The 19,925-nt window shown below is 43.7% G+C and overlaps 1 protein-coding gene across 1 annotated transcript in view; it reads left to right on the top strand.

Annotated features, from left to right (window-relative positions):
• Window positions 1-200: 200 nt before the first annotated feature.
• The window catches only part of Slc17a8 (solute carrier family 17 (sodium-dependent inorganic phosphate cotransporter), member 8), a 47,230-nt gene continuing 27,505 nt past the window's right edge, over window positions 201-19,925 (top strand). The window contains exons 1-2 of the mRNA NM_182959.3: window positions 201-651; window positions 14,582-14,873. Of these exons, the coding sequence (NP_892004.1) occupies window positions 551-651; window positions 14,582-14,873 (393 nt within the window). The 5' untranslated portion in view covers window positions 201-550. The remainder of the gene's footprint in view (window positions 652-14,581; window positions 14,874-19,925) is intronic.

The following is a 19,925-nucleotide window of genomic DNA, read 5'->3' as shown; positions in this document are numbered from 1 at the left end:
CCTGGCTGAGAGCTCATTCATAAGGCCGGGCTGCAGAAAGGGGCAGGTGTGCTGGTTTCTATAGCATCGCCCCTGGGAGAAGCTGACAGCGCCACCTGCAAGCTGAAGGAGGCAGGAGGGGCCAGGGCTGCCTTCAGAAGCCGGTGCTGGTATCAGGACCCCTCAGTGCACTGAGCTCACTTTAGCTTCTCCCGCTGCAGCCAGGGATACAGGCTGTGCTCATTCTGAGCTTGGCTGCCCGAGACAGCGGCCACAGGCTGCTGCTCAGCCAGTAGCTTTTTGCAAGGGGCTGGATTCCTCCCCAGCAACTCCTCACTCAGCTTTGTTGATTCTGGATCGAGAGGAGAAGGGTTTGTCTCTTCTTGGAACCCCTGAGCTGGGGTTTTTACCTCCTTTCTGATTTTAAGTAGTTCCCTCCATGAGAACTGAATTTCAAGTGTTCCTCCAGGGCAAGCGCAGTGCCCGTGGGCTGGAGTTGAGAGAGGATGACAGCTTCTGAGGTTGCCTCCTAAGGGCTCTGAGGTGCCTCCTCCATCGCCCCCCGTTCAAAATGCCATTTAAAGCATTTGATACCTTCAAAGAAAAGATTTTGAAACCTGGGAAGGAAGGAGTGAAGAATGCCGTGGGAGACTCGCTGGGCATCTTACAAAGGTAAACTCTGAACTCAAACTTTAGGTTTATTTCCGAGTAGCTTCACATTGCTAATGTCTAAGATATTTTAAATCAGGTTTATAAAACCGCATTTTAACGGGGACGGGGTGGGTCACGTTAGACTGTTTCTGGAGCCTTTTCTAGAGCCACGTTTATGTCTGGACAAAAGGATGTGTGGAAAGTATTGGGTCTTACCAAGCATGCACAAGTTCCCGGGTTCAATCCTCAGCTCCAGGATGTGGCGTGGAAGGGTTTCTTTCTTCAAGTCAGGAATATACCAAGGCAAACACTCTGTTTTATCTGTTAGAATTACCACTTACCTGTTTATGTGTTAGGAATATCACTCACTGCTGGTGCTATTATTATACATATGGTTGTTACAGAATCAAAAAGAATTTTGGAGTCAGAATTTCAAGTTAATTCAGTAGCAATGTTGTAGTTGTGCTTTGAACTGAAGTAACTTAAGAGAGTTTGGCTATAAGTTTTTTTTAGTTTTAGACCCATATATATATAGAGGCATATATGGTATATATGGTATATATATATCTCAAATACATAATAAACCCAAATACAAAATATAAAACAAGTGAAATGTCTCTTCATGATATCATTCTCAAAAAGGAGAGCGGCTGCCAGGTAGTTTGAAGATGGTAACTTAATACATCAGCGTTCTGTAAGGGAGAGAATCTTATGTAGTAGCAGTGGGAAAATTCCAAGACCGTCAATGAATTCAAACAGATATTTAGTCTGTGACAAAAATCAACATTGTTAATATGAAATGCATTACTAATAGCAGGAGAGTTTGCCATGTATGAATGAATTGGTGCCACATTTTAATTTGCTCCTTTTCTTAGACAATAGTAAATGTCTTCTTGGGTTTTGTGGGTGAGTTAGTCAGTAGTCATTACATGCAAGCTAACATGATTCTTTTATCATCTCAGATACAGGAAATGTGAGCAACAGCCTTGGTATCTTTTGTGTGTGTGTGTTTGAATAATTATTTCTGATCCTAGTGTGAAAAACGACATTTGGCTTCCTCTTTGAGCTTTTTTTTTAAAACAAAGAGACCACTTCTAAGTAACCTGGGTGGTGTCTGAGAGGCTCCCTGGCTCTCGTCTTTATACCGCATGTTCCTCTTGATGCTGAGTTTTTCATTGTGTCTCTCCTGATGAGGGTTCATCCCATAAGAGGATAGAGTTAGCAACCGTCTCACTTTAGTAATTAGAAAGCTTCCCTCTGAGATGCCGGGTCATCACACGCAGGGGAGAACTCAGTGAGAGCACGTGAACCAGCCAAATATAGAAAACTATTATAATAGTTTTTAAATGAGTCTTCCATCCTTCTGCTGAGCACTCTCCAGGCAGCACCTCACCGCAGTGGCACTCACTTGATTATAAAAGCACATTAGTGCAATTGGCTGATCCAAGGGATAACACAAAAATCTGGCAACGTCAGGAATGAAAACCCTGGCTTTGGACCAGGGTCAGCACTGTCCTCCCAAACTCTGCTGAGTCTGGGAAGGTCTGACAGAAAGTACTTAGTCCTTAGAAATGGTAACTTTGAACTCCAGTTAAGTTGCTATCCATCATTTCTCCCATGATTCCATTCTTCCCATGAGAGACATATGGTCAGATTTTGTCCTCTATTAGTTTTGTCCACTTTTAGTTTCATCAATAAGAAGGAGGGGAATTTGTTTTTCATCTTATTATAAACATATTTAACCTTAAGCAAACTTCCACTTGATTGCTTTTTTTTCGGGGGGGGGGGAAACTTTATCATTTTTGAAAATAGGGAACGTCAATCATGAGAGTGATTTCTACAGTTTGGTTAGATGATTTGTATCGAGAGATTTTTGTTTACGAAGCCAGTAGTCAGGTTCATGACTGAATTAGTAACTTCCAAGTCACACAGCCTCTACTTGAAATGAAACGATGAGTCTGGGGCTCTTTGACCAGCCTCTGAAGCAATGACTCTCATCCCTCTGAATGCTGTGGTCCTTTAGTACAGTTCTTCATGTTGTGACCTCCAACCATAAAATTATTTCGCTCATACATCATAACTGTAATTTTGCTACTGTTATGAGTTGTAATGTACATATCTGATACGGAAGGTATCTGATATTCAACCCCCAAAGAGCACAAAGATAGGGGGAGAGTACACTGAACATATTCTGGACGGTGTCATTGCTGACACAATACAGGATGGCTTTAGAGCAAACAAACCAAATCCAAGAATTGGTGTGTTCATTGGTGGACCTTAGGTGGATATTTCTGGCAGGGAAATGGGGGAAAGAGAGGAGGGAAAGAGAATACTCCATCCTCAGTCTTAGCAATCTCCATGTCAGAATTACCCAGATGAGCTCTGCCACAAGTCTATAAGATGGTTACATGCAAAGTGTCTTACGGAGAGAGCCCAGCATACAAAGGGGCGTTTCCTCCTTATCTCTTGGCAATCAGGTGATAGAATCCAAGCTTAAGAGTAAAACAAAGTATATTTTCTGTTTCCAAGGACACTGGAAGGCCAGAAGCCCTGCTTTTAACTCTGCAGGTGTAGGGAGTTATAGGCGTGGCACTGTCAGAATGTTTAAGACTGTGAGTGCCATCCCAATGGGGTTCTCAAGATTCTTCTTCTTCTTCTTCTTCTTCTTCTTCTTCTTCTTCTTCTTCTTCTTCTTCTTCTTCTTCTTCTTCTTCTTCTTCTTCTTCTTCTTCCTCTTCTTCTTCTTCTCCTCCTCCTCCTCCTCCTCCTCCTCCTCCTCCTCCTCCTCCTCCTCCTCCTCCTCCTCCTCCTCCTCCTCCTCCTCCTCCTCCTCTTCTTCTTCTTCTTCTTCTTCTTCTTCTTCTTCTTCTTCTTCTTCTTCTTCTTCTTCTTCTTCTTCTTCTTCGTCTTTAAATCATGCACTGCTCCCCCTGATTCTGGGAGTGTCCATCAAGCAGGGAAGCCTTTGAGAGTTAGCACTTGGGATTAATCACTGTCAGCTTTCCCGGAGAATGGTTTCTGTCGAGAAGCAGCTGAACAATTGCTCAGCTGGGGCATGATAAGAGTTTAGAAGTTTGGAGGGAACAAAAAGGCCCACACTTACAGTGTAGCCTTGGACTGTGTAGTTGACACAGAAGGCATTGAACTTGGGGGGGTGTGTGTCCCAAAATTAGCATGCAAATTTGTTCAGCTTCACTGACAATGAGGGCATTCCATGACTGTTCATCAATAAAAATATAATAATCATGGCCAGTGCATACCATATTCAGACACTGCAATTTATTTAATATTATTAAAAAACCACAAAGAGGAGAGTACCACCATTGCAGTTTTATAGATGAAGAAATCAAGGCACAGAGAAGTTGAGTATGTTGTCCAAGGGCACATAGCTTACAGATAGCTTAGGCTTCAAACCAGAAGTTGTATGTCAAAATTCTTTCTTGCCACCTTATTTTTAATTGACACATAATAACTGCACATTCAGGGAGTACAGTGTGATGATTTGATGCATTATACAATGTAACTTTCACACCAAGATAATTAGCATTCCCATCTCCTTAAGCATCCTTTGCATTAGGAACTTTGGAACCCCTCTTTTCTTGTTCTTTATAATATAGACAATAAGCTGCTGTAAACTATGGCCACCCCTTGGGCTGTCCACTACTCCTCCTTGCTTTCTCTTCCCTTTCTAGTTTCTGGTGAATATTATTCTACACACTGCTTCTGTGACATCACACCCCCTCCCTCCCATCCCCTCTCTTTCACTGTGTGTGTTTGTGTGTGTGTGTGTGTGTGTGTGTGTGTGTGTGTGTGTGTAGCGGGAATACTGGGACTTGAACCCAGGTCTTCACAGATGCTAGTATTGCATTTGTGTAATAAACAGATGTACCACACATACATTTACTGTCCCACCAGAAAGAACTCTGTGTTAAGGATGCTCTGAGATGACAAGAGCCTATGTCCCAACTGCTGTGATAGCCTTCATCTGCATGACCTTAGGCAAACAACATGGACACCAGGTGATTCTTCTAAGCCATGCCAGACCACACCCCATCAATGCTCACAACAATCCCCAAAGTTGGACTTCATTCCACCAGCGTCTTAGTCCACTCTGTTCTACTGTAGACTTGTTGGATATTTTTCAAGACAGAGCTTCTCTGTGTAGTCCTGGCTGCCCTGGAACTCACTCTAGATCAGGCTGGCCTCAAACTCAGAGATCCCCCTGCCTCTGCCTCCCAAGTGCTGGAATTAAAGGAGTGTGCCACCACCACCTGGCTGACTTCCTGCTTCTTATTGGAGTTCCCCAAACCTATTTCTGTCCTGGCTTTCATAAGGCCCGTTCCTAGGTAGAGCTAGTCTAGCTTAACCTCCTCTGTCACCCACTTCCTGGTGCCTCTTGCTTCATTTTACTTATTCTACCTTCATTAGGCAGGATTCTCTAAAAACAGAGCGAGTCAGGGAGTTTGCAGGAGCCTGAACTATAATTCATGAAAACAAAACTAATTCATGAAACATGTGATGGAGAAAGTAAGGCAGTGCAGGAAAGCAGTGAGGACTATGCAGAGCTGTAGTCTCAGGCAATGGGCAGGGCGGCTGGGGAACTTAACCAGCACAGAGGACCAACCTGGTATATCGTTGCATTAGTCAGTCAGGGGCTGTGGGCAGTTTTAGAAGGGACAGGATGTGCTCTCTTAGCAGCCCTGAAAGCAGGCATGTGCTGGCCCGATCATCTTGCTCATGATGCACCGAAATGCCTGAACAACCAACCATCACATGATTCAGATCTGCTTGCTTCTCTCACGATGATGAGTTCTTTCAGGTTCATCTGCATCCTGGCTTCATGCTCTTACTCTCTGAGATATCTTCCAGAGAAGCTGCCAGAACAAACCAAAGCTCCCACTGTCATGACTGGTCTTTCCTCTTCAATTATTTTGATTCTTTTCACTTCTTTTGGTTTTTCTTAGAAGTTGACCCTGACTGTCAGCCCCAAGGGATCTGAAATGAAGTTACTATTTCCTTCCCCAGTCTTGGTTAATGAACCTACCCACTTGTAGGCCATACTTGACCAAAGAGCACCAGGGGATGTCTCAGTAGGTAGCTGGGTGTCAAAATATTTCTTCTTTCATGGTAAAGCCACAGTCCTAATCTCTCCTCAGGACCAGGATCCATTCTGCTTGTTGCTGTGGTGATCTCTAGTCTTTCTGTAGTCTTTCATGAGGGCCTCAAAGTGACCAGGCAGTAGTCATAGCTCTTCATTTAATGGGAGGTCCTTTGTGTTCCACACATGATCTTAGCCAAGAGGTCAAGAGGTGATTCCAAGTTGCTGGAGAGATGGCCCAGTGGTTGGGAGTGTCTGCTGCTTTTGCAGAAGGACCCAAGTTCAGTTCCCTGTCCCCACATCTGGATGGAAGCTGCCTATAACAGCAGCACTAGGGGATCCAATACTCCCTCTGGTCTCTGTAGGCACTGCACACATGTACAAATCCACACAGACACACAAAAATAAAAATAAAATCTTTAAAAAAAATGATTTTATTGAGTTCCAAATGGGGAAGTTCTTCCCGATGAACCAGGATCTGTCAAGCCATGAGCTGAACTCTGAAGAGCTGAGTTATATCCCAAGTGTGATTGAGGAGCAAGGGTGGACAAGGGCACTTCTCTCATCTTTTTTTTTTTTTCAGACTTACTCATTCCCATTGTTGTCTTAGTCACTGTCCTATTGCTTTGAAGAGACACCATAACCAAGGCATCTCTTATAAAAGAAAGCATTTAACTAGGGTCTTGCTTGCAGTTTCACAAGGTTAATCCATGATTATCATGGTGGGATGCAGACAGGCATGGTGGTGGAGCAGTAGCTGAGAGATTTACATCCTGATCTATAGGCAGCAGCCAGAGAGAGAGAGAGAGAGAGAGAGAGAGAGAGAGAGAGACAGAGACAGAGACAGAGACAGAGACAGAGAGACAGAGACAGAGAGAGACACAGAGAGAGAGACAGAGAGGGGGAGAGAGAGAGAGGGAGAGAGAGAGAGAGGGAGAGAGAAAGAGAGACGAACAGAGTGAGAGGGGAGGAGGATGGAGAAGGAGAGGAAAAAAGAGAGATGGGGGAGATGGGGAGGGGGAGTATAGGGAAGGGGAAGAGAGAAGAGACAGAGAGAGATGGAGAGATGGGGAGAGGGGCAGGGGAGGGAGAGGGAGGGAAGGAGAGAGACAGAGAGAGACAGGGATAGAGACAGAGAGAGGGAGAGAGTAATTGGGCCTGGTGTGAGCTTTTAAAGCCTCAAAGCCTGCCCCCAGTGTCACACCTGCTCCATCAAGAACACACCTCCTAATTCTTGCCAAACTGTTTCACCAAATGGGGACTAAGCAGGCAAATATCTGAGCCTATGGGAGCACTTCTCACTCAAACCACCACGCCATCTTTCCAGCCTCCCACATTATGTTTTCACAGCTTTGATCATGCCAGCTCATGAAAGCTACTTTTGACTACATTGTCTCTTGATATTCTGTGATGAGGTGGTCTATGTACCCTGCCCTGCCCCACCCCACTCAGTTGCATGCCAGGAGCTGGGCCTTATCTACTAGAGAGGCATGGCCTCATTCTAGAATGCATGCTGTTGTTCATTGAGATTTTGTTAGGGAGCTAATATGATACTTTCCCTCCTATGGAACCATAGGTGTGCTAGATAATATGTTTCCAGCAGCATATGGCTTTTACTGTATCCTGGATAAGTTGTGGGACACTTTCTTGGTTTTGGATCTTACCTAAAATTAACAGTTTTCAGTGTGTAGATTGTATCATGGAATAAGTATGTCAGAACAATATTCCCTAGTATTCAATACTGTGTGTCCAAAGCTCAGAGAAGGCCACTAGGCTTTGTATGTCTTTAAATAGTAGAAAATACTGAGTACAGCAATATTTCCTTTACTTGGGAGGGAGTATTCTGGAATGCCTGAACCAAGTTTGTGTGTGTGTGCAAGTGCGTGTGTGTGTGTGTTTACATGCGTGTGTGTACACACCTATAAATTCTTGAAGCATCTATTTGTCATACTCAGAAGGACGTGTATTTTATGAGTAATTGGCATCATTTTGCTAATGAGCTCTATAAAATACTTTATCCACTTGTCATAATGGACCACTGCGATATTCTCTGGAAGGTCCGGCAGGTCTGTGACTACAAATCACCATGTAACCTCATAGATCTCCCCACTGGGATTTGCTTCTAAGATGCACCTCAGGAGGCAGGGCCCAGATGTGAACCTTTAAGATTTGGACTCTCAGGTCTCTTTTCTAACCATAGCCAGGAGATAGATTCCCATTTCTTTCCCACGTCTCTCCCTTCTCCTATCTTCCTTCTCCTCTCTCCTCCACTCCCCCACTCCTCCTCCTTGCCCTTCCCTTCCTGTTCTTTTCTCCTCTCTCATCCTTGCTTTTCCTCTTCTTCATCTTTCTCCACTTCCTCTTCTTTTCCTTTCCTCTCACCCACCCTCTCTCCTTCTTCGCCTCTAACCACCGTCCTCCCAGCTCCTTCCCCCTCCTCCTCTTACTCTCTCATTCCTCCCACCCTCTCCTTCCTCCTCCTCTTCATAGTAGATGGACCCAGGTCCTTGTTCTTGTGAAACGAGTGCTCTACTCTAGGGCTCTGGGCTAGTCCTGGAAGTTTCTTATTGCTTTGTTTCTGAGACAAGGCTGACTTCAAACTCAGTCTTCTGGGTAGCTGGGGTTATAGGTTCAAATGTTAGTACCTGCATCCCACCCCCACCAAATCTCCCTCTATTGCCAAGTCCTAGGCTCAGTTCTCCTACACTAGTCTTTCGAGTAGATGTTATTATAGGTGCAGGCCACTGTCCCTGGCTTTATTTTCAGGTCTAAAGGGTTTTTTTTTTTATACATTTTTCCAAATTCTCCAATACATATTTATAACAGCTAAATTCTTTAAATGCTTGGTTTAGGCATACTATGTAAAGAACCTGCAGAAGGTCATGTTTCAACTTTGGACATAGACATATGTAATGTACTAACAAATAGAAGCTCTCTTGGTTTCCTCGGAGCAGCACAATGCACCACTCAAAGGGCATAGTTACAATCAACAGATGGATAAAGGGTATTTGATGGATAAAGTGGACAGGAAGTTAGGAAGGCAGGGTCAAGCCTGGATGCTGGACCTGCAGAAGGAAAGGAGGGGAACATACTATGTGATGCCACTAGATTGTTCTAGAAGGAGCGACATCACCCTGGCCATGTCTGCTGATGCCAGTTATGGTTTGCTGTGAGTCCTCTGACTGTGCCCGTAGGGCAACAGCTGCCTCTCCATTGGACAGCCACCATTGGCATTGTCCTTCCTCCTGCCTGTGTCAGTCATCCTCTTCCTCTTTTCTCCTCCTCTTTCTTCTTCTTCTTCTTCTTCTTCTTCTTCTTCTTCTTCTTCTTCTTCTTCTTCTTCTTCTTCTTCTCTTTTCTCCTTCTCCTTCTCCTTCTCCTTCTCCTTCTCCTTCTCCTTCTCCTTCTCCTTCTCCTTCTCCTTCTCCTTCTCCTTCTCCTTCTCCTTCTCCTTCTCCTTCTCCTTCTCCTCCTCCTCCTCCTCCTCCTCCTCCTCCTCCTCCTCCTCCTCCTCCTCCTCCTCCTCCTCCTCCTCCTTCTTCTTCTTCTTCTTCTTCTTCTTCTTCTTCTTCTATTACTGAATTTATTTGCTACTAACTAGGATTTTTATTTTTCTATTTTTCATAATGACATGGGTAAAAATGTATTTTTTCCTTTTGACTTTTAACTGGAAGTATAATGTGGCAATAAGGAATGGTGGGGACTGTAGCAAAAGGGAGAGGCATCTGTAGCCAGGAGAGAGTGTGGACTTAATAACACTAGGTCTTCAAAAGTTTCAAAAGAAACGAAGCCTCCATTAATTTCTAGACCAAACTACGATTTTTAAATTCTGGAAATTAATCCAGATTTCAAAAATACTCTCTCCACACACATCATGCATGCCAGCTGTGACTGCTGAACTTGTTGGTGTGTCACCAGTGACCTAAGGTTTTAGAATTAACAAGGATAACAGCACAGAGACTAAAACTTGTACTGGGGCAGGAGCCAGCAAGTCTGCCTGAAAGACAGGGCAGGAAAGGAAAAACTACAAAACATCATGGACTGACCCCCGAACTCTGAAATCATTGGATGCTATGGTGGATCCTAATCCAGTGTGATTGTGTATGGTTAGTGTTTTTGTAAGAAGACATTTAGAGACACTCCAGGGTGAAGACCAGTGTTCCCCAACCTCCTTAACACTATGACCCTTTAAAACAGTTCCTCACTTTGGGGTGACCCCCAACAGTGAAATTATTATTATTATTTTTGCTACTACATAACTGCAATTTTGCTACCATTTTGAATCCTAATGTAAATATCTGTGCTTTCCGATGGCCTTAGGAGACCCCTGTGAAAGGGTCATCTGACTCCCAAAGTGGTTGTGATTCACAGGTGGAGAACCACTGGTGTGGGTAACCAAATACTCACTGAAAAGCAATTTAAAGGGAGGAGAGTTCTATTTTGGGTCCTGGCTTGAAGGTATAGTCTAGCATGGTAGGGAAAGCTTGGGGGCTAGAGTGGATTATGGCTGTAGAAGTCCGAGAATGAGGCTGCTTGTTCACATCTGGGTAAAACAGGAAACAGACATGGAGCAGGAAGCAGGAAGCAGGAAGCAGGAAGCAGGACTAGGTTATAAACTTCAAGGCTTAGATTGCCTCTTACTCCAACTGTACTATATAAATAATGTGTATATATATATGTTATATATAACATATTACATGTATTATAATATATAAATATACAATATACAATAATGTATATAATATAAAATATAAATATGAAACTATATATTTATAATACAAATTACACACACACACACACACATATCTATCTATCTATCTATATATGTTGTCTTAGTCAGTGTTTCTATTCCTGCACAAACATCATGACCAAGAAGCAAGTTAGGGAGGAAAGGGTTTATTCAGCTTACTCTTCCACATTGCTGTTCATCAACAAAGGAAGTCAGGACAGGCAGGAACTCACACAGGGCAGGAACTTGGGGGCAGAGGCAATGGAGGGAGGTTACTTACTGGCTTGCTTCCCTTGGCTTTCTCAGATTGCTTTCTTATAGAACCCAGGACTATCAGCCCAGAGATGGTCCCACCCACAATGGGCCTTCCCCCATTGATCACTAATTGAGAAAATGCCTTACAGCTGGATCTCATAGAGGCATTTCCTCAAGGGAGGCTCCTTTCTCTGTGATAATTCCAGCTTGTGTCAAGTTGACATACAAACCCAGCCAGTACATGTATATTCTCCCTTAATTCACAGCACAGTCTTGAGAGGACTTATTCCATCTGACTTGGAATCTCACCATAAATACTAATCCAACACTGGCAAGTGAGTGGAGTTTAAGCACTCATAAAGTGACCTGTGGGCTCTGCTCACTGCGCGTGACCCACATTGAGCTTGTTTCTTCTCAAGTGAAAAACCCTCTCCATAGTCCGTGGGGCATTTGGATTCACGGACAGGCTAACTGTTCTGAAAACGCTTGAAGACTTCCCAGGTTATGTTCTCAGCCAGACCCTGGGGCTGAGGCTCTTACTAGACAATCATACGTATGAACAATGGAAGGAACCCTTTAGTGTGTAAAAGGCCCCAGCCCACAGTCTGCAGCTTTCTATATCTGGAGAAACAACAATGCTGGCTGTCACCCTGGAAAGAACGAAGATTCTCTGAGCTAAACCAAGAACCACAGGCAAGCATGGAGAGATGCCAGAGTGGTCTAAATAGCTATTATGAATAATTAAAGCCCTCAATTTCATAAGAAAAGAATTCTTTTTTCTCCTTTATTTGTGACCAAGTGTGCCCTCCATCCTTCATATATTCTCTAAGGACAGCAAGTCTGGAGTAATGTGTGGGCTGACCCCTGACCCCCAATTCCATTCAGTTGAATGAAGATTCATTGTCTACATGAGTTGTGCTAACAGCCCTGGGAACAAAGACGAGGTGAGGGCTTCTGCCCACCAGGTAGGGCAGGTCTTCATTCATTTGTGCACACAAGCATGATGTGGGGGGATTTATTCTCTATTTCTACTCTGAAGAAGACAAAAAAACAAATTTGAAATCTCTAACTTTCAACATGATGAACATCCAAAGAGAGGAATACCAAGTCTCACAGTGGCATGGGATGCCTTCAGAGTCCTGGAATTAAAGGCATGTTTAACTCGGCCTGGCAAATTTAAGTTTTAACTGTATCACTGGCATGTTTCTGTTTTGTTTGTTTGTTTGTTTGTTTGTTTTTTCTAGCATAGAAGATGAAACCCACAGTCTTGTACACGCCAGGCATGTGCTTCCTCACTATACTACACCCTCCCATTATTTAAATATTTTTGAAATAAATCAATCTGAATTTTTTATTCCTTACCTGATAAAAATGAAACCTTCATCACTTTGATGTCTCCTCACCTCCATCCAGGGTGAGCAAATGCCTCACACACAGCTCAGGAGGTTTCTCTAGGACCCACATTTGCTTCTGACTCTGTGGTCTCAAAGTGCTAGCTCAGTAAGGGAGACTGGACCTAGTACCCAGTGTCTTCGTTGCTCTGTTCACTCAGTCTCTGCCTCTATTATGGGGAGGTGGCTTCAGATTAGCCAGCTCTAGATCCTGTTGTTCAAAGAGCCCCCCTTTCTTCATATGGGGATCATTACCCTTTTTACATTACTCCTGTGACCTCCATACTGTTGTGCATTTTCTTGGGAAAGTCTCAGGCTATCTTAGCAGGTACCATGAACAAGAAGATGCTCATGTTGATCTCAGGATGTCCTAGCATGTATTGTGTACAAGAGGATGCTCCTGTGTTGATCTCAGGATGTCTTAGCAGGTACCATTCACAAGAAGATGCTTGTGTTGGTCTCAGGGTATTTTCGCATGCACTATGTAGAAGAGGATGCTTGTGTTGGTCTCAGGGTATTTTCGCATGCACTATGTAGAAGAGGATGCTTGTGTTGGTCTCAGGATGTCTTAGCAGGGAGTGTGTACAAGAGGACGCTTATGTACATTTGGGTTCTCTAGGCAGCAGACTGAAAGACAGGACTAGACAGACATAGGACACACATGCTGAGGGAAACTGAGGAGGCAGTGGGGCATGTCTGGGGAGCATCTAGACCACTTGCTGTCTGTGGACAGAGAGGGAAGGGAGCCAGGTTAGGGAGAAGGGTTTCGGGTCACAGTACAAGGCTTCGTCTAATGACTATGACCGTGTATGTGTGCATCTTCTTTCCCTACCAGCATAGAAGCTGGAGGAGAGTGGAGAGCATACCACATCCATCACTGTTCTTTCTCAGCAGCACAGGGTCTGGCATGTAGCAGGTGCTTGCTTAGTACAAGTCTGCTGGGCTGATCGGAATCTAAGAACTATGTTTTTCTGTATATGTGCTCTAAACCTTATCAAAAGAAGCTGCCAAAATTACCTTCTGTATGGACTAGGAGGGAAAGGAAAGTACTTTTTTTTTTTTATAAACTAACTGTTTTGTTAACAATTATATTAGCTACTTATATTAATCTAATTTGTATGAAAACTGAGAATCATACTCAGAAGGGTTACAGTGTCACAGGATATAAATAGGTCTTCTTTGTGTTGTATGTGTGTGTACATATGTGTGTGTGTGTATGTGTGTACAAGTGTGCCTAGGTGTGGTGTGGGAGTGGAGGTCAGTGGTTGATTTTGAGTGTCTTCTTCAACCACTATCCACTTTGTCCTTTGTTCTGTTTACTTATTTATTATGATTGTTAGAGTTTGTGTGCACGTGTGTGTATGCACATGCATGCGACTGTGTGCATGTGAAGGTAAGGGGAGTTGGTTCTCTCCTCCTACTGTGGGACTTGGGGACTAAACCTAGGTCCTCAGACTTGCCTGGATAGTACTTTTCCCTTCTGCAGCTTCTTGTCGTTCCTCCGCCTTATTTTTGAGATAGAGTCTTCAATGAAGGGGATGGGGGGGGGGGGAGTCATCAGTTTGTCTAGGTTGCCTTTATTCCCTACCCTAATGTTATAGTTACAGACATGCTCTACAATTTCTTGATTTTGTATGGATGCTGGGGATTCACACTAGGGTCCTCATATTTGTATGACAAACACTTTACTTACCGATTCATCGCTCCACTACACAAACAACTCTCTTTTCTTACTTGACACTGCGTAGTTTGCTCAATTACTTTTATTGCTTGAGAAGAAGGTAGTCAGCTACAAGGACATGCCATCACTTGAACCTATAGGAATTGGTGGAGATAACCTGCAAGTGGTTCCCCCCCCCCACTTGGATATAATCTTCACAAGCTTCAAGTAACTCTAAAATAAAGGTTTCCCATAACAGTTGGTTGGGCCACACCATGATGTTGTCCCATCTCTCTTTCAGCAGGGATTCTGTACGGTGTACTGTTAAGGACACAGACTCTGAATCTGGGTTCGCACACTGTCTCAAATGAGATCTTCTCTTCTATAAACGGCACTGGGGTACTGCACCTCACTGGCTCTGTATGAAATGTAAGAGGCATTTTCCCTTTGTCTATAGTGCCTCACTCTGCAGTCCAGGTTGGAATCAGACTTGCTGTGGTGTTCAGGCTTATACTTAAGACCCTCCTGCCCTCACCTGCCATGTGCTGGGGTCAGAGTCGCACGCCGCTGACCCCAGCCGATTTGGATGATTTCATACCTATGAAATTCCAACACAATACCCAAAGCATTAGTAATTTTAGTCATAGTTCTCTACTTCAATGACGATAATGATGATAGTAACTTTTACAGCGCAAGCTGAGCCCCTCTGTAGGTTTTCCTCTTTTTGTTGCTTGGTGCCATTTTTATTTATACTTTGTACATCTTGCCTCACCTTGAATACTGGCTTTTATTCTCTGCCTGCTCCTTTGGTGATGAAGAAAAATCGATGGGACCAATGAAGAGGAAGATGCCATTGAGCTGAATGAAGAAGGAAGGCCCGTGCAGACGTCCAGAGCACATCGCCCTGTCTGTGACTGCAGCTGCTGCGGCATCCCCAAGCGGTACATCTGTGACTGCAGCTGCTGCGGCATCCCCAAACGGTACATCATTGCTGTCATGAGCGGCCTCGGCTTCTGCATTTCCTTTGGGATTCGGTGCAACCTTGGAGTGGCCATTGTGGAAATGGTCAACAATAGCACTGTGTATGTGGATGGGAAACCAGAAATTCAGGTCAGTATGGAGCTACAGCAAGAGGGTGTGTGTGTGAGTGTGTGTGTGTGTGTGTGTGTGTGTGCATGATAGTTGTGAAAAAGCAAACAGAGCCATTCATTGATTGATGTAAGAAACACACAACACACAGAGTGACACCCCATTCTGGGTCCAGGACATGGGGATAGAGATAGAATGCTTACTAACACCAACTGGGACCTTGGACTCCAGGAGACATACAGCATAAGTGACAAACTGGTGTGCCAGCTGCTATGTGAGTATGGCTGTACTAAATTGTTGGGCTCCTCTAGTAGTAGGTATTCTATGATTTTGGTATTGTGACTTTCCAGAGAAAGTGATGGCTCAGACAGACATATATTTGGTGGGGCAGGATGGAAAACCTTTAGAAAAAAAAAAAAGGGAACATTGTATGTAAAGATCTGTAAGAGAGACAGACAGACAGACAGACAAACCATGATGTGTTAGGGACATAAGATCCTCACTTTTTGTGTATGTGTGTGCTATGAACCCCCTTGATCCCTGTGGACAAGTTGATGTGAACCTTTGGTCAAAGACGATGTTTGAAATTCTTAGTTTAATAGAAAAAAGGATTACACAGGAAGGCAATTATATTAAAGTGTAGAATAAGTTTACAAGTCAAATTTATGGTGTAGAAACCTGGACTTCTTTACTAGTACATCAGATGGCAAAACCTAGCAGAGTGCCTGAAATTGCTACAATTTTAAGATTAAAGTATAAACAATAGCTTCAGATCATGGCAACAACTATAATGTAATTTGAATGTGTTTCTGGCTTTTCCCTCATGACACAGTTGTGGGACTGATATTACCATGTTTTTAAACTATGCTTATATTCACAGACATTCTAACTTTCAGTCAGCAGGTAATAAAGAGAAAAATACTGACTTCTCTATGGTTTATTAGAACACTCTACTGAAAATTGGAAAATTGCCCACTGTTATGGAATTCCAGGGGAAAGGAGTGTTCTAGAAACGTGCACCAAAGCAACTCACCCCAAAACTGTCTGGTTCACTGAACTGAACACACACACTCAGAACTGACTGTGGTAGAGATTGTTCATCTTATGGTTCTCTGGATGCCTGTGTTTACACGCATGCGTAGATCCGAGTTTCCCATGTTAGCGTCAGGGAAGCTGTGGCTGTTGTGCTTACAGGGTTTCATAAGAAGACATTGTGTGACATGAAGCCTGGACTGTTCCTGAGTTCTGTGTGACTCTGAGGCGAGGACATGGGGTACGATTTCCTCAGCTGACAACACAGTAGTCTTCTCCTCTTTGATGTCACATCTGTTAGTATCACCTAGAATAGTCTCCTGCCAAGGACTGCCTTGGGGACGTTTGGTATCAGTTCATGAAAAAGAGGTCTTTACCTGGCACGCAGGCTTTCCCCTTTCTTTCTAAGAGATTGTTCTGTTGGAGGGAAACTGCACCATGGAGACGCTTCAGTCTGCTTTTGATGGCTCAGCTGAGCCTGGCTGAGAAAGATAGCCTGTGTAGTCTGGGGAATGGTGATGGAGGAAGGAGGCAAGATAGAGGGAGAGGACATTGATGCCTTTAAAATAAAGACTATGGGTGGGGTTTCAGATGTGCCTCACATGCATTCTTTCAGCCTTTTGTGAACAAGGCTAGCTGACAAGAACATGCCTGCAGAGACAAGTCCAAAAGGGACAATGTTCACATTTGTTTGTTGCCTGAGAATACAACGGGTCAACAGTGTGATTTAAGGCATATAAAAAAGACGTTTTGGTAAAGGGAAGGATCAGTGCTCCTGTGTGCTCTCCAGTTCCTCTGACTTTGCTTAGAGGGTCTGATTAAGATCTAAAATATGCTTTGTATCATTCTGTCTGGTGCCAAGGGTAGGAGTTTAGGAACTAGATATGGTGGCTTATACCTATAATCCTAGCACTCAGGAGACCAAGGCAGGGGAGCAGGGCTGAGCTCAGGCTGGCTTTAACTAAATAGTGAGTTCAAAGACAAACCAGGTTAGCGAGATCCTGTCTCAAAAAAATAACCAAAGAAAGAAAGAGAAATAAAAGGGAAAACATAAACCTAAAATAGTACCTCCTGAATAAGAAGAATAAAAAACTCACCAAACCCAAACCAAACAACAAATGTACATGCTCTAGCAAGCAAAATTAATTTATGGCCTACTGTTCCTCTCTTGTCCACACAGAATAAGTTAGGTATCAGGTGAGTGTGACCAACAGGGTGACAGGGCTCTGGATGGCTGACATTTCTGTTTCTGTGTTTTGCTTCATGGGAAAACATAGTTATTTTACGCTGAGATTTTTTTTGGAAGCCTCATTTGAGGAGCTGGATAAGTACCAGGAACAGAAGAGACCTATGTGGCATGCTTCCTGCAAGTGGTGTGAGGGATGGTTTAGCTGATGTGTGGATAGTCACGTTTTCAGCTTAATGCCATGAGTTACTGCTAGGTTAAAGCTCAGTGGAAAAGTGCCTAGCATAGGTAAAGCCCTGCATTCGACCTTGGCACTTCTCTCCCCACACTGATATGTTAAAGCAACTGTGGTCCTTAGTAGCTGGCATATGGTAAGCAAAGAGCAATGGAAGGTTGAGAAACTTTGCAATGATTTCTCACTATCCACGAGTCTTGCAGGGTTTCAGTGATGGACTTTAGGATTCTCCAGACCTGCTTTTAAACATCACTGCTCATTAGCTCCTAGATCTGGAAAAGGCATCCTTGTGTCCTGGCCAGGGATTGCTGGTTGCAAAGAATAGAAGTTCAGTGAGAGGTACTCAGACTAACCAGGATTGCAGAAGACTCAAGTGGAATCTCATGAAAGTGAAGAGCAGACAGCAGGTTGGGTGGGGTAGTTTGTGTGGATGATCGATCTATCTTGTAGATGGGGAACTGAGGTCTAGAATGCCCTCTACCAACCTGGGAAAGGCATCTTTATGAGTTCTTGAGACAGGAAAAGGGCCCCCATGGGAGATGTAGACTCTGCTTTATCCCAGGGGACCTGGAGAATACTTTGCTAAGGTTTCCAGCTTGTTGGTATCACAGGCTCTCTCATTTGCATCTTCTTGTCTGCTCCAGCTTTCCATGTCTCCTGACAGACTGCTTTCTGTTTTTTTTTACCGTGGCTTCTTCCTGCCCCCATGACTAAATCCTGTGATCCCATGGCTCAGCTCTCTATTCTAGTTCCATCAGCTATGGTAGACAGAGGGGGAATATCCTATGGCTGGGGAAACAGAAATCTCTCAGAAGGAGGCTGAACAGGACAATAGAAAACAGCACATGTAGCAGTCTTTTGTTAACCCTTATGTCCCTTACTGTATTGAAAAGAAAAGGCCTTCTTGCAGACCAAACAAGAGTGCTTCTATTAAGTACCCACATAAGCATCCTAAGACAGCATGACCAGCAACGTGGTATCTTAACCCTCGGCCTTCTCCCTTTTAAGGATACCTGTTCTTTGATTAAGGGTTTAGTTGGCTAACTCTGAATATTTCATTTTGAGACCCTTGGCTTTTTCACATTGGCAAACACATGTTTTCTAAATAAAGGAACATTTTCAGGGTTTCAACATGGGTATGCTTTTGGGTAGATAAAGTACTCTACCTCCAAGCTATATTTCTGGTTATATATATATATATATATATATATATATATATATATATATATATCACTCTTTATTGGAGACAGGGTCTCACTAAGTTGCCCAGGCTAGCCTTGAATTCACCCTGTAGGCTGAGTAGGCCTTGACACTTGATCCTCCTGCTTCTGCCTTCTGAGTTCTCAGCTGAGACTACGGGCCTGTGCTAGCTGGTCCAATTGAAAGCAACCCTCTTGATAAACATCTATCATTAGCTGTAAGTGCAGTACCGATTTCCAAGGCTTATTCACTAGACAGATGAGCATATTTTACCCATTGATTAGTAATTCTCCATTTCCCTCCTCCCAGCCCCTGAAGAATCACCATGCCCTCTTGAATTCTATTAATTTGACTATTTCAGGTACTTCATGTAAGAAAGATCATACGGCATTGGTTTTTCTATGGCTGGCTTATTTCTCTTGGCATCTGTGTCCTAACCTTATCCAGGTTGTTGAGTGTTATGTAATATCTTTTCTTTTCACCGAAAGGACACATCACACTGTTCAAGTTTATTTGTCAGTGGGCATCCAGCTTGCTTCCATATCTCAGATATTGTGACTGTGGGATTACAGATGTCCTTGAGATTCTGATATCTTTTTGGATAAATACTCCAAAGCATAAGTGTTGAGTCTTTTCTAGTTAAATCTTTAGCTCTGTTTTTAACTGTGTGAGAAAACTCTATATTGCTTTCATGAGCGATGGAGCCATCCTGCATTCCCATCAGTAGCATACACACACACACACACACACACACACACACCTGTGAGAGGATATACACGCCATCCTGATAGATATGATGAGCTGATTCTATTTCCCCTAATGTTAGTGATCTTTACAATTTCCCAGTGGTTATCTGTATGACTATTAGCCATTTGCTTGTTTTATTTGGTGAAGTTTCTGTTCAAGCTGTCTTTTCGTGCTTATTACTCAGTAGGGTCAGGTGATGCTGAAAGTCACTTCTTAGCAGGTCTTGGTGTGCTTTGTCAGGTATCAGTTCTTTCAAAGATGACAGAAGCATCATCTGCTCAGAGGACAAGATGCTGTTGCTGGCAGCAGCTGGGTGAAGGAGGTAGAATGGGTTTTGTCTTAGGTGTGCTTTCAGACAGGAGCCTAGCATGGCTGCCCAACAAGAGAGGCTCAACAAGCAGCTGAAAGAGTCAGATGCAGATACTAGCATCCAACCAATGGACTGAAGCTAGAGACCCCTGTGGTTGAATTGGGGAAAAAGCTGGAAGAAGCTGAGGAGGAGCACAGCCCCATGGGGAGACCAGCAGTCTCAACTAACCTGGACCCCTGAAATCTCTCAGATACCGAGCCACTAACCAGGCAGCATATACCAGCTGATATGACACATATACAGCAGAGGACTGCCTGGCCTGCCCTCAATGAGAGAAGATGAACCTACACCCTTGAGAGACTT

Source organism: Mus musculus, chromosome 10 (genome assembly GCF_000001635.26).
Source record: "Mus musculus strain C57BL/6J chromosome 10, GRCm38.p6 C57BL/6J".
Classification (NCBI taxonomy): Eukaryota; Metazoa; Chordata; class Mammalia; order Rodentia; family Muridae; genus Mus; species Mus musculus.
This window is presented reverse-complemented; position numbering and strand designations above follow the sequence as displayed.